At 40.4% G+C, this 12,443-nt stretch overlaps 1 protein-coding gene across 1 annotated transcript in view; it reads right to left on the minus strand.

Annotated features, from left to right (window-relative positions):
- Positions 1-407: 407 nt before the first annotated feature.
- crn (pre-mRNA splicing factor crn) overlaps positions 408-12,443 on the minus strand; it is a 44,841-nt gene continuing 32,805 nt past the window's right edge. Inside the window, exons 7-9 of the mRNA XM_076198084.1 lie at positions 9,333-9,593; positions 4,802-5,014; positions 408-708 (exon numbers count right to left, since the gene is read on the minus strand). Coding sequence (XP_076054199.1) covers positions 514-708; positions 4,802-5,014; positions 9,333-9,593 — 669 coding nt within the window. The 3' untranslated portion in view covers positions 408-513. The remainder of the gene's footprint in view (positions 709-4,801; positions 5,015-9,332; positions 9,594-12,443) is intronic.

The raw sequence follows: 12,443 nt of genomic DNA on the forward strand, positions 1-12,443 counted from the left end.
TTTGTTTCTTGTCTGATTCTCATTCGGTGTGAAAATTTTGTCACTTTTGATGTTGTCAATTCCCTTTAGAATTTTAGAGACCTGTATCAAGTCACCTCTGAGTCCTTCCAATCTTACCAGCTCCAAACTTTATTTTTTTTTCTTTGCATACAATAGAGAAGATGAGAAGTCCCTTCAGGCTGCATCAATTTATCATCCATTATCCACTCACACTACTGTTTTGCTCTCTCCCTTCCTTGCTCAACAGGCATTCCCCTTTTACCCAAGGCCCCCTTCACCTCATCCATTCATCCTGTTCTTGGTCTTCTCAAGTTCACTCTATCCATCTCTCTTTTAACCCAAATAAGACAAACAAATCAGGTTTATAATGAATATGATTTAATTGTTGGCATAAATAATACACAAAATAAAATGTCATATTATATAATAAAACATATCTAACATCATTTACCCTTAGCCATGTCAATCATTCCTCTTTTCATCTGTCACATGGTTTTTGTCATTTTGTTCTTGTTATTTACTATCACTATGTGGTTTTCTTTTATTCTCTTTCTTCCTCTTTTCTTTCTTTTTCCTCCTTTCTTCTTCTTCGTCTTCTTCTTCTTCTTCAGACTCAGATGACGATTCACTACTGCCAGTGCTAATTTCTACTTCACTATCATCCTTGTCCAGGTCTTGATAATTGTCAGGAAGACTGTCCTGTACATTCTGTTTAATTGAAAAACAAAATTAGTCTTTAATCCTGAAATATTTGTATAAATGAAAATTAATCAAATTAATTAGAAGTTGTCTTGAGTTTCTGTCAGTGGAGAGTAGTGGAGATGTGTTTAGAAAGAGAGTTGATGATAGCTAACACAGTATTTTGGAAGAAAGTAAAACATAAGTACTTATGGGAGAGGGTGGAAGGAAGGGTAGTTGACAGGACTTTGATGGACTTTAAAGTGGTGTCCTGGAGAAGCAAATGTAGGTAAATGCAAGGGGATGAGATGTACAAGGAGACAGGGTGGCAGTGACTTGGAAGTAAATCTTAAAGGAAAGAGGTTGGAGGAAGTGGGTAGTTTTAGGTTTTTGGGGTTCCATGTAGCACGAGAGAAGGGAATACGGGTGATGAACTGTAGAACTAGGACATACATACATACATATACCAAAGGCTTTTTCCCCCTTACACGGTGGGTAGCCAAAAAGAAAAAGGCATAGAAATCACTCCCACCCATTTCATTTCCCATATATTCCACTCCCCTCCACCCTATCTTGGCACCTCCTGGATGACGGGTCATCCCTGCATCCTGTTCACTGCCCTGGGTCTGAAGCAGTGCCGCAAGACACAGCACATCCACAGCAAGGCCGCTTCATAAATTCAGCGAAACCCCCCATTGGCCCCCCCCTCCCCCCCCATAGAGAAAATGAGAAGACGGGGAGAAATCCCTTCGGGCTGCGTCAAAAATTTTTCATACATACTTCCTCACCCCCCATCCCCCATCCACTCCCCCTCATGCATCACAGCCTAATCTATACACAACCCTTCTCCATTCACCCCTATCTTCTGTCCTCTCCCATCTTTCCTCTACAGACATTCCTCTCTGGGGTATTGGCTGCATGTTATTGTGGCAGAGTAGCATGCAGTTGATACTTTAGGGTCTATATGAGGTGCCCCTACAGACCAGAGCCACACATCATTTTGTCTGTGATAGAGGAAAACTCTGTACATAGAGAAATGATGACACTTTTATACTATGACTGTCCCTCCATTATGCTGTGTCCCCCAACCCCTTGTTACTGTCCTGTACCATTTCTCTGAATATTCGCTTCCTTTTTTTGCCTACCTACCCTGTGGTGGGGACAAAAGAATACTGCCACCAAGTATTTCCACTTGAGTCATAAAAGGCGACAAAAAAGGGACAGGGGATGGGATTAGGAGTCCTACTATCTGTAGCCCCAAAAGGGGATATTCCTAAAAAAGAAAGAACTAGGAAAGCAAGTAAATATCTTGGGGATGGAAAAATGTTATGATAAATAGGTATTTGGGAATGAATGTAAAGAAAAGATTATATGAAAGGGTGATTGTGCCTACAACACTGTATGAGGTGGAGACTTGGAATTTAAGAGGACCAGAAAGGAAATGTGTCTGAGATAAAGTGTCTGAAATGTATGATGGGGGTTATAAGGTTGGATAAAGTAAGAAATGAGGAAGTGAGGAGAGCTGGGTTAGAGAGCTGGTAGATAGGGATGATGAAATATGACTGGGATGGTTTGGGCACATGGAAAAAATGAATGAAGAAAGATTAGCAAAAATAATGTGGAAAGCAGGAGTGGATGGAGCAAATTTTAGGGGATAACCAAAAAGGAGATGAATGGATGTGGGTATAAAGGGTTTTGAGAAAGATGGAAATGTCTGTTGACCAGGGGAAAAGAAAAGGGCTAGACGTGAGTGGAAAAAGGTTATGTATGGGTAATTTTTTTTTTTTTTTTTTTTTTTTTTTTACACAGTCTGAAGGGAGTTCTCCCTATCTTCTCTATTTTCCACATGAGAGGACAAGGAGGTAGGGTTGCTGTTTGAATGAAGATGCTCTACTGTCTTGATACACTGCTTCTGACACAGGCAATGGGCAAGAGACAGGGATTACCCTGCATCCATGAGCTATGATGAGAGGGAGGCAATTGGTGGTGGATGGGAGTAGAATGGATGAGAGTGGGTGCATTCCTTAGCTGACTACCTTCCTTATATGGGGGGAAGAGGCATTTGGCATACATATATGATATATATATGTATGTGTGTGTGTGTGTGTGTATAGATCTTTGCCACATTTACTTTTTTGTAGTTAATGAATGTTTGTAAGAAGAAAGATATGTTTGTGTTAAGTGAATTTAAGTTGAAAGGGAGAGGTGATTTTGAGTTTGAGGGTGTGGTGGGGAGAGTGATGAAGGGGTGAGGGAAAGCAGCAGATCTGCTGGTAAGTGATGAGATAGGAAAGCACATGGTAGAGTGAAGTATCTTCAAGGTTAATGTGGGTGAAGGTGAAACTGGGATGGGAGATGTGGGGTTTTGTAAGCACATATGGAACTGTTAGTGAGAAGACTTAAGAGGAAAGGGAGACTATTTGTATAGATTTAAATGGATGCTGGGGTGCTGACTACATGTTATCATGCAGTATTAATTGCAAAGTAGCATGCAATCAATATTTTAGGAACTACTTTGAGGCACCCCTATGGACTAGAGCCACACATCATTTGCGGTTAGAGTAAAATCTCTACTCCTAGATGAATGATGCCACTTTTATACTATGACTATTCCATTTTTGTTGTTTCCATGAAAATATCCTTTACCACTTCTTAAGTGTGACTTTTCTCTTCTCCTGTGTCCCCTATGGTATGGGAAAAAATTCTGCCACTGTAAGTCCAATGATAATCATAAAAGGTGACAAAGTGGGATGGAGTGATCTGACTTGGTATTTTGCTCTCTGTAAACTCATCCTATGACAAGCTAGGGCATAGAAGAGTCTGGGAGATTTCCAACCAGAATCCTAAGCTTTTGGTCATTTAATATGCATGGTTGTGGTATATGTGAGAGTAAATAGACAGAGGTACTATGTTTGTGAGTAGAGTAAGCAAAACTAAATTGAAAGGGAACTGTGATTTTGAGTTTGGGAGAGTGGTGAGAAGAGTCGTGGGAGTGAAGAGGGGGCAACAGGGGGAAGGAGTAGCTCTGCTGATAAGTGATAAAAAAGAAAACATGTGGTGGAATGGAAGTATCTTTAAGATTAATGTGGGCGAGGGTGAAACTGGGATGGAAGATGTGGGTTTTTATAAGCAGTAAGAAGACTGAAGAGGAAAGGGAGGATTTTGGATAGATTTGAATGAGTGCTTAAAGAATTTTATGAGGAATTTCAATGTAGTAGTGTTGGGATGTGTAAATGCTAGAGTAGGTGATGAACTAATAAAAGGAGTGCCAAGTAAAAATTATAGAGGAGACTTGATATTGGAAATGTGTCTAAAAAGGGAATTCATAATAACAATATACATACATACATACATGCACAAATGGCTTTTTCCCCCTTTTGTGACTCAATTGGGAACACCTGGTGGCATTATTCTTCTCCCCCACAACAGGGTTTGGCAAAAAAAGGAAATGAACATTCAGAGAAGTGGTACAGAACAGTATTATGAGTGGGGGGACACCATAATGGAGGGGCAGTTGCATTATAATAAAGTGTCATCATTTCTCTATAAATAGCGATTTTCTCTATCATGGACAAAATGATGTGTGGCTCTGGTCCACAGGGGCACCCCATATATACCCTAAAGTATCAGCTGCATGCTACTGAGCAGCTTTTAACCCTTAAACAACATGAAGCCAATACCCCAGACGGGGGTATATATATATATATATATATATATATATATATATATATATATATATATATATATATATATGTATATATGTATAAATATATATATATACATACACATTTATACATATGTGTATTAGTGCACTACTGTTTTTTTTTTATTATTAATATATTTCTTCTGTCTTTTCTCATCCACTAGCTTATCTCTGTAACTTCATACCTCTCATCTTTTCCTTTAGCCCTCTCATCACTACCACCCTTCTCATACTCCCTTTTACCTTTCTAACCTGTTTTGTTCATAAAAAAAAACCTTAGTTTATCTCTGCCACTAAAGTTCAATATCCCTTCCATAACCCCCCTAGTACATTTATGTCCAGCAGTTTTCCTTAAATTCTTCTGTCTAGTATATTGTATTCAAGCAACAATATAGAACTCAAGAAATTATTACTACAAACCTGAGCCTCTTCCCTAACTTCTGTTTCTTCATCATCCTGGTTCTGTTGTTGCTTCATCCATTCCTTTGCCCTCGCCATCAATTTCAGCGTTGGTTTTGCAGCCTCATCATCAGGGAAGATGTAGTCAATATATTCTTCCCAGCGAGCTTGTGTTCCATCATCTGAAGTCACTTGCTTCCTTCTTGTCACTGAGCGTGGTATAAGACCCTTTATCTGTACAAGTGATAGAGAAATAGAAATAAAAATATTAATGAAGATATTAACACTTTGAAAGAAGAAAAAGAATGCAAAGATAAATAGAAAAGACCTGTAGAACTCAAGGATGTTAAAAATTCATCACCTAGTATTCTAGTCAATAACAAACCCTAAACAAGAGAGAGAGCAAGCACAACCTACATAAAAACATGTCTATTATCACCTGTCATCCCCATCCATAAAGTTGGCTAACCATTTCTTAAAACAACTGATAGTCTCAGCACTCACTACATGGTTACTCTGTTCCATTCATTGACCACCCTATTATTAACCAATTCTTGCCTATTTCCTTCTTAAATCTGAATTTGTCCAATTTAAATCCTTTACTACGAGTCCTGCCCTGTTGTCTTAATATGATGACCTTGTTTGCATCAACCTTGTCAAAGCCTTTGTTCCTCTTAAACACCTCTATTAGATCACACCGCACTCTGCATCTATCCAAAGTGTGTAAGTTAAGGTGCCTAAGCCTCTCTTTGTAAGGTAAATTTCTGAGTCCATGTATCATTTTGGTAATTCTCCTCTAAACTGATTCTAGTGAATTGATGTCCATTCTATAAGACGGAGACCAAAACTGTACCACACAGTCAAGAATGGGTGTAACTAATGCTAGAGCTTGATAATTACTTCTGCACTTCTATTCATAACCATCCTAGCAATGAAACCTAATGCTCTGTTTGCTTTATTCCTGGCACTAATGCATTGTTTCCTGGATTTAACCTCTTCACTCCGGGGCACATCGCACGTCTGGCAGCATTAGCTGTCCGACGTGCGATGTTGCGTCATAATAATCACATTATAAAAAATAAAGTCAGTGCTCAATCGTTCGTTCTCTTTCACCCGTGTATTTTGATAGCCATAGAAAATATGATGAAGCCAGTTTGGAGAGAATGAAAGTTACGTAGGTATGACTACAATAAATATAATCAAGATGGCGACGTCAGCATCATCGAGTACCCACTTGCTCCTCATGCCGCCTACGTAGGCATCACCGTATGGAAGTGGTTGGTCAGGATTCACTATAACCCCCAAGTCTGTCACTCAGTTTTCTCTAAAAACTTGTTATCTAAGCTATATCTATTTTCGGGTTCTGTAGCCCAACGTTTAACATGCTACACTTGGAGATGTTGAAGTTCATTTGCCATTTCATCGACTATGGGAACAATTTGTTAAAATTGTCGACAGAACAAGAAAGCAAAAAATACAGTTAAACAAAAATAGCATAAAACTAACAACAGCCAGAAAGAAAATAGGGAAAACAAATACATATTATGGAGCAGTAAAAAAAAAAAAAAAATAAAAAAAAAATAAATAAAAAAAATAAACTGTTGGATATGGCAAAAATTTAAGAATAGGAGATGGGACCCAACAAGTGTCATTCCTGTATACTACAATTAGGTATACACATGAAGCAATTAGTGCAGTCCCAAGTAAAATATTAAAAACAAAACCAGTTTCAAACCTACTACTTTGAAAAATTATATACATACATACATACCAAGGGCTTTTCCCCCTTCCAAGGGAGGTAGCCTTAGTCAAAGGCATAAATCCATTCCCACCCATTTCATCACCACATACTCCAGTCCCATTTACTATCCCTCCTTCCCTGTTTTCTTGGCTCCTCCTGGATGACAGGTCATCCCTGCATCCTGCTCGCTGCCAGCAAGACACAGCACATTCACAGTAAGGCTGCTTCATTTAATTGGCGACTCCCTTCTCTGTCCCCTCATGCAGAAAAGAGAAGACAGGGAGAAATCCCTTTGGGCTGCACCAAAATATCATTCTCACATACTCCCTCAGTCCCCATCCTCCACTCACTCCCTTCCATGCATCACAGCATTGTATCATGCATACATAACCATTCTCCACTCACTCCTATCTTCTGTTTTCTCCCTTCCTTCCTCAACAGATATTCCCCTCTTTCCCAATGCCCCTTTTACTAATTTTTTTCACTCATTCTTTCCATGTGTCCAAACCATCCCAATACTCTTTCATCCACCCTATCTCCCAACTCCCTTTCCATCCCAACTCTCCTCACTCTATCCAGCCTAGTAACCCCTAGTAATATTTCTCAGGTATTTAATCTCAAACACATTCAAATTCCTTCTCTCTTCCTCTTATGTTCCATGTTTCTGCCCTGTACAGTGCTGTCAGCACAATCGCTCCTTCATATAATCTCCTCTTAGCATCCATTCCCAAATGTCTATTTCTCATTGCACTTCTTAATCCACCAAGGCATTTAATCGCTTCTCTCAATCTACATTCTACCTCCACCCCCCCTCCTCCCTTTCCTGCCACATTTGCACATAAGTATCTAAAACTATCCACTTCCTCCAGTCTCTCTCCCTATATGCTCACTTCCAGCCTGCTGTCACTCTCTCCACCTTGTACATCTCATCACCTTACTTTTGCCCACATTTATCTTCAGCTTCATTCTTTCACACACCTTCTCAGACTCCGTCAATAACTTCCTCAATCCCTCCTCTAATCCTGCTACAAGCACATTGTCATCAGCAAACAACAACTGGCTTATTTCACACTTTTCTCTCCATTTTCTTTAACCATCTCCAATACCTGACCCACTACCCTTCCATTCACCTCTCGTACCACCCCATCCATGTATAAATTGAACAGCCAGGGCGACATAACACATCCCTGACGAAGTCCCACCTTTACCTCAAACCATTCACTCTCTCCATTTCTAATTGTGACACAAGTTCTACTACTCTCGTAAAAACTCTTGACTGCTCTTAACAGCTTTCCTCCTATCCAATATATCTGCAATACCTCCAACAGTGCCTTCCTGTCTACCCTGTCGTAAGCCTTTTCTTGATCCATAAAAACCAAAAAAACATCCTTACCTTTCCCTATAGCTTTCTCACATACCTGTTTTACCACAAAAATCTGATCTACGCAACCTCTACCTGTCCTAAACCCACACTGTTCCTCACCAATTACTCCCTCTGTTCCTCTCCTAATTCTCTCAATCAAGACCCTCCCATAAGCCTTCCCAACTAAACTCAACAAGCTGATCCCTCTGAAACTACTACACTCACACTTGTCCCCCTTTCCCTTGTAAAGTGGAATGATACAGGCACTCCTCCAGCACTCTACCCTCTCTTAAACATTAAATAACCTCACCAGCCAGTCCACCATAACTGTACCTCCTTCAGACATTCTGCATGGCATCCATCCAACCCAGGTGCCTTATGTGCTCTCATCATCTTAACAGCTGCTTTCACTTCATCTTTCCCTATTTCTCCTCCATTTTTCTCACTCATCACTCTCATTTTCTTAGTGCTTCCCACTGCAACTACCTTTCCCTCCCTATCCTCCTTCACATTTAGCAACTCCCTAAAAGATCACACAGAAGACACTGAACACCTCATCCTACAATGGATCACAGTAACAATCCCTACATAGCAACAAAACATTTCTTCCTTGAGTGATTCATGTTTAGTAGCTGTATGTTTCTTCCAAATGAGACCTTGGCTAACAAAATGATTGACTGATGACTTCACCTCTTCAGTGTGATATTGTTCCCAAGGATAGAATCTGTAATTGATGGAATATTACAATTCTGCATTGCCTGCCCTCCTAAATTTTTTTTAAATATATCTTGCTATTGTGAGGTAAGTACTGTTATAAGACTTTCTGGTACAGTATATGTCTTGGGACTGTATCAAATGCTTTAATTATGTCTATTGCCACCATTACAGATCTGCTTTATGTCTAGGGCCACTATTACTATTTTGTTTGTTTAGTCAACAAGGGTGGGGCCCTACTCAACATTTGTTAATTTTTTTGAGTGAAATATGAATGGACTGCACTTTTCTTCAGCTGTAAAATAGTGGTATGTGTGTTTTGATTCTATTTAGAATTAATTTTGAGGCCACTGCCTTGGATAGAGGTGATGCGAGTGAAAATTTGGTAGCTGGAATGCTGCAATAATAAAAGGCCTGCACTGGAATGCATTCCAGGTCTCACCTCTACATTGTTCCCTGGGTGCTCTCTGCATAGATGTCTATACTTACATTTACTAAAGGCTTTTTCCCCCTTACACGAGGGGGGGTAGCCAAAAAGAAAAATGCATAGAAATCACTCCCACCCATTTCATTTCCCATATGTTCCACTCCCCTCCACCCTCCTCCCTCCCTCCTATCTTGGCACCTTCTGGATGTCCATCACTAAACATTTACCCAGACTAAAATTTAACAAGCCATGTCACAATTTATAAGAGGATGAGTTATAGACAAGTGTAGTGAAACTTTAGTCTTACCTTTTCCAAGGACTTCTCATCTCCAAATTCATTTTCAAAGTCCCTCCAAGCTTCCAGTAACATCAACCGCTGCTCCTTCTCTTCACACATGCGCAAGACCTTGTTTGCCTGATGGAAAATCCCACGAGCACAAACAATATTGTCTTCTGAGGGTACATCCTTCTCAAATTTGGCATAGCTTATCCAAACCTTAACATGCTGAGTTCTCTCCAGCAGACGTTGGTAGAGCAACCGCACATTGTCCCACTCCTCCTGCTCTACCTGTGAACCATGAGAACAGAGTAAATTCTTAGTAACATGCAAGATTTACAGTTATATAGTTTCAGATAGGGAAATTGTTGTTCAAGGACTAGCCAATTTCAGAGTTATGTATCTCATCACTACGAGTACTTTATGTGAAAGTTTATTTTTCTATCAGGTAACTGCTTGTGGTGGTTTTACAAAATAGCCAGTGGAAAGAACCATCCTCTTACTATCCATTTTCAAGAACTTATCAACTCCCACACCTTCAGCTGGAGGTACAGCTCTTAGGATATGACAGTCTCTAGACTAGGCCAAGATCTCTATTTCTTTTAATGTTTTTCTTCCCCTTTTTCACATATGAGCTGACAAGTAGCAACTGCTCACCTCCTAATACTATAAGCCAATGGCACAAAAACATTTTCACACTAATACTCTAATGTTACTTTTTGTACTGTGACTATCTCTCTGTTATGCTGTTCATTCTTAAGACTGTCCTGTACCACTTCTTTGAGTATAGTTTTCCTTTTTTGTTTCTATCCCCTGTGGTATGGGGAGGAAAGAATTATGCCATTGTGTAAAAGGCAGCAAATGGGATATCGTGACGGGACTAAACCCTGTAAAATTATCCTAAGAGAAGTCAAGGCATAGAAGGGTCTTAGAGATTTCCAACCAGGATCCTAAGATTTCAGTCATTAGATATGCGTGGCTGTGGTTCAGATGAGGGTAAAAGGGAAGAGATAAACAGTATATTCATAAGATGGAAGATGGATATGTTATCATTAAATTAAACTAACTTGAAAGGGTGGGGTGATCTTGAGTTTGGGAGTGTATTGGAGATGGTATCATGGGTGAGGAGGGGGTGAGGGAGGGAAGGGGTATCTATGTTGTTAAGTAATGTGATAGGAAAGCATGTGGGTGGAAGGAAGCATCTTCAAGGTTAATGTAGAAAAAGGTGAAAAGGGGATGGGAGATTTTGTAAGCCCCAGATGGAGTGGTTGGGAAGTTTGTAGTAGGTAAAAATCATATTGAACTGATGGTGGTGTGTTTAGAATGAGAACTGAAGATAACTAATACAGTGTTTAAGAAGAAAAGTCAAGCATAAATACACATGGTATAGGGTGTTGGATGAAAAGATGGTGTATAAGGTATTAATAGACTATGTAATGGTATCCAAAGGAAGGCTAGGAAGAATTCTGGATGTCTATGTTCTTTGGGGAGAGAGTGGGCTTTTTTCCCTCTTACAAGGAAGGTAGCCAAAAAAAACAAAGGCATAAAAACCACTCCCACGCATTCCAACCCTATCACACTCCACTCCCTTTCCTCCCTCTTATCTTGGCACCTCCTGGATGATGGGTCATCCCTGTATCTTGTCCACTGCCCTGGGTCAGAAGAAGTGTCGCAAGACACAGCACATCCACAGCAAGGCCACTTCATCAAATCGGTGACCCACCCTCTGTCACCTCATGCAGAAAAAGAGAAGATGGGAAGAAATCCCTTTAGGGTGCGTCACATTTTTCTCGCACATAATCCCTCTCCCCCCACACCCCACCCATTCCACCTCATGGACCACATCATCCATACACAACTGTTCTCCATTCACTCCTGTCTTCTTTCCTCTCCCTTCCTTCCTCACAGACATTCCCCTCTTCCCCAAAGCCCCTTTTACCCCATCCATCCATCTAATCCTAGGTCGCCCCCTCATGTTCACTCCCTCCACATCTACCTTCCACACCTCTTTTACTACCCGGTAGTCTTTCTTCACTCATTCTTTCCATGTGTCCAAACCATCCCAATACTCTTTCATCCACCCTATCTCCCAATTTCCTTTCCACCCCCATTCTCCTCACCTCCTCATTTCTCACTCTATTTAGCCGAGTAGCCCCTATCCTATTTCTCAGACACTTCATCTCAAACACATTCAAACTCCTTCTCTCTTCCTCTCTTATGTTCCATGTTTCTGCCCCATACAGTGCTGTCGGCACAATCACTCCTTCATATAATCTCCTCTTAGCATCCATTCCCAAATGTCTATTTCTCATTACACTTTTTAATCCACCAAGGCATTTACTTGCTTATCTCAATCTACATTCTACCTCCACCTCCACTCCTCCCTTTCCTGCCACATTTGCACACAAGTAGCTAAAACTATCCACTTCCTCCAGTCTCTCTCCCTTGATACTCACTTACAGTCTGCTGTCACTTTCACCCCTTGTACATCTCATCACCTTACTTTGGCCCACACTTATCTTCAACTTCCTTCTTTCACACACTTTCCCAAACTCTGTCACTAACTTCCTCAATCCCTCCTCTGATATTGTCACAAGCGCAGTGTTGTCTGCAAACAACAGCTGGTTTACCTCCCACTTTTCTCCATTTTCTTTAACAATCTCCAATCCCTGACCCACTACCCTTGCATTTACCTCTTGCACCACCCCATCCATGTATAAATTGAACAGCCAGGGTGACATAACACATCCCTAATGAAGTCCCACCTTTACCTCAAACCACTCACTCTCTCCATTTCTAAACCTGATACAAGCTCTACTACTCTCGTAAAAATATCTGCAATACCTCCAACAGTGCGTTCTTGTCTACACTATCATAAGCCTTTTCCAAATCCATAAAAGCCCAAAAAACATCCTTACCTTTTCCTATAGCTTTCTCACATCTGTCTTACCACAAAAATCTGATCTATGCCACCTCTACCTGTCCTAAACCCAATGTTCCTCACTGATTACTCCCTCTGTTCCTCTCCTAATCCTCTCAATCAAGACCCTCCCATAAGCCTTCCCAACTACATTTAACAAACTAATCCCTCTAAAACTACTACACTCACACTTGTTCCCTTTTCCCTTGTAAAGTGGAACT

This window comes from Oratosquilla oratoria, chromosome 14 (assembly GCF_046742065.1).
Source record: "Oratosquilla oratoria isolate Oo_2021 chromosome 14, ASM4674206v1, whole genome shotgun sequence".
NCBI classification, from domain to species: domain Eukaryota; kingdom Metazoa; phylum Arthropoda; class Malacostraca; order Stomatopoda; family Squillidae; genus Oratosquilla; species Oratosquilla oratoria.